General features: G+C 50.1%; 1 protein-coding gene across 1 annotated transcript; it reads left to right on the top strand.

Moving 5' to 3' along the window:
• Positions 1-272: 272 nt before the first annotated feature.
• LOC119361168 (remorin-like) lies at positions 273-2,231 on the top strand. Its single transcript, XM_037626525.1, has 6 exons — positions 273-370; positions 562-656; positions 755-1,039; positions 1,146-1,521; positions 1,616-1,697; positions 1,798-2,231. The coding sequence occupies exons 1-6, from the start codon at positions 345-347 to the stop codon at positions 1,987-1,989; spliced, it is 1,056 nt and encodes a 351-aa protein (XP_037482422.1). The 5' UTR covers positions 273-344; the 3' UTR covers positions 1,990-2,231.

The following is a 2,231-nucleotide window of genomic DNA, read 5'->3' as shown; positions in this document are numbered from 1 at the left end:
GGGTTAACAGGCACACAAATATCCAGAAGAGGTAGAGGAATAATGATGGCAGTAGCTAGCAGCTAACCACACTGCAAAGCAAAAGGAGTCCAGCAGATTCTCAAATACTTGTTAACGAGGCAAAAGCGATCCCACTTGCTTGCCTCCAAGATAACAGCTTTCGTGCCTCGCTCCTTCTCTCTCTTTCTATCTTTCTATCTATCTCTCTCCCATATGTCCCCATATGTATATATATGTGCTGCAACGCTTAGCTTAGAACATAGGCTTGTAAGTCCGACGACATAAGGTTGCGCATCAGAACAAAAGGCCCTTGGTTCTCTTCTCCCACGGTTCGGTTGTGCGCCATGGACGGTGGATTGAGACAATCGAGGTATCACCTCAAGGGAACCTGTTACAACTCTGTTTCTAGCATCGGCATTGCTGCTTTCTACAGATTTTTTTTCCCATATGTTTCAGAATTTCAGAAAAAATGGGGAGTCAGCCATTGCCCATTTCACCGTGGTAGGCTAGTATCTGCAGGATCAGTTGAAGCTGTTGCAAAGCTGATTCGCTATTTTGCAGGGTCCGGTTTTCTGGTGTAGGGCAGGAAGATCAGGGCAGCGGGCAGGCCATGGCAATGCCACCACAGCGACAGCGAGGCACGCCTTTTGGAAGAGGTATACCATCAAAATCTGCATTTTAGTTGGTCTGACCTCTGAATGTGATCATGAATAAATGAATGTGGAGTTGATATCTTCGGGGCAAATGAATGCAGGTGAAGAATACGATGCCGCGTACGCAGCAACGGTGGCGGCAGTGGCATATGCCATTGCTGCAATGGAGGAAGAGAAGTTACCACCTCAGCAGAAGCCTATCCCAGAGAAAACAGCATCTCGGCAGAAGCGTGTAACAGTTCATGAGCCCACAGCCGCCCCGCCGCCGAGATCACCACCCAGGAGAGGCGGAAGCATGAAAAGGCCGACTGAAGGAAGCAAAATCTCAAGATTGTTTAGTGGTAACAAAGAAATCGTTGAAGTTGGCGACGAAGACGAACAAGGAGGTAAGGGATGCGTGCATAAACAGCGTGGACAAAATCACCATATGGCAAATCAAGTATGGCAATGTGTTTTGTGTATTCTACTGCTAAATCGTGGTCAACTTTTCAGCGAATGTTTCGGTGAGGAGGCCGGTGAAACCGGCGCCAAAGAAGCCAGGAGGTCCAACTCCAGGCCAGAACGTGGTAGGGAAGGTGGTCGACTCCGTCCCGAACCTGAAGGACAATCCAAGTTTCACGAGGAAAACACCGGACAAGAAGAGGAGCAGAAACTTTGAGCAGGAGGAAGCAAATCAGAGGGCGAAACCCGGGGTTAACCCGACGACCTCGTTTCCAGGAGAGAGGAAACAGAGCTGGAAGCACGAGCAGGAGCCGGCGAATCAGAGGGCGCCACCGGCAGCCAGGCCTCCAGGAATGGTTTATTCCAGCGAGGCGGAGAGGATGGCGGCCGCGTGGGAGAAGGAGGAGCTGGCGAAGATCAAGGAGCGGTGAGTAGAAGACCTGTGGAAACCGATAATCTTCTGAATTTTAATCACCGTTACAGTGCCAAGTTTTAGCTAGCTAGCTAACACTCATATCCAGGTACAACGAGACGATGGAAACCATAGCCGAATGGGAGACTGAGAAGAAGGCCAAGGCCAGGCGCCAGAAGGAGCCCAAAGAGGTTCTCTGCTGCTGCTCGGAATTCCTCCTCCTAGCTCTGTTCTGCCATTATTCCCTTTTCATAGCTTTGGATCATGGTCTTCTGGCTGTCATAATTGCAGGGCGATTCGGAGAGGAAGAGAGCAAAGGCGCTGGAGGAGTACAACGACGAGATGAAGCGGATCAGCAAGGTGGCCGCCGCGTCGAGGCTGTCGGCGGAGGACAAGAAAAGGAACGCCGAGGGCAAAGTCTGGGAGAAGGCGGCCAAAATCCGGTCGACGGGGAAGCTCCCTCGGTCCTGTGGCTGCTTCTGAAACCATGGACACACATAATATGGGCCAAGAATCTGGTTGTGTTGCTGCTTTACTGTGTATACTTGTTTATGTAATCGCCTAAATGAAGTACATTGCGCCAACCAGTGCAAACTCCACGTGGTGGAATTTCGACAAGACTCATAGTGTGACGAAACAAGTATAACCAAGTAGCCCCTGGAGGAGGCAAGAGTTCATAAAAAGTGTATCCTGTGTGCAAATTAGATATACAGATTTTAATGAGC

Source organism: Triticum dicoccoides, chromosome 1A, assembly GCF_002162155.2.
Source record: "Triticum dicoccoides isolate Atlit2015 ecotype Zavitan chromosome 1A, WEW_v2.0, whole genome shotgun sequence".
In the NCBI taxonomy this organism is placed as follows: Eukaryota; Viridiplantae; Streptophyta; class Magnoliopsida; order Poales; family Poaceae; genus Triticum; species Triticum dicoccoides.
The sequence above is the reverse complement of the archived record's forward strand: the minus strand, read 5'-3'. Positions and strand labels throughout refer to the sequence as shown.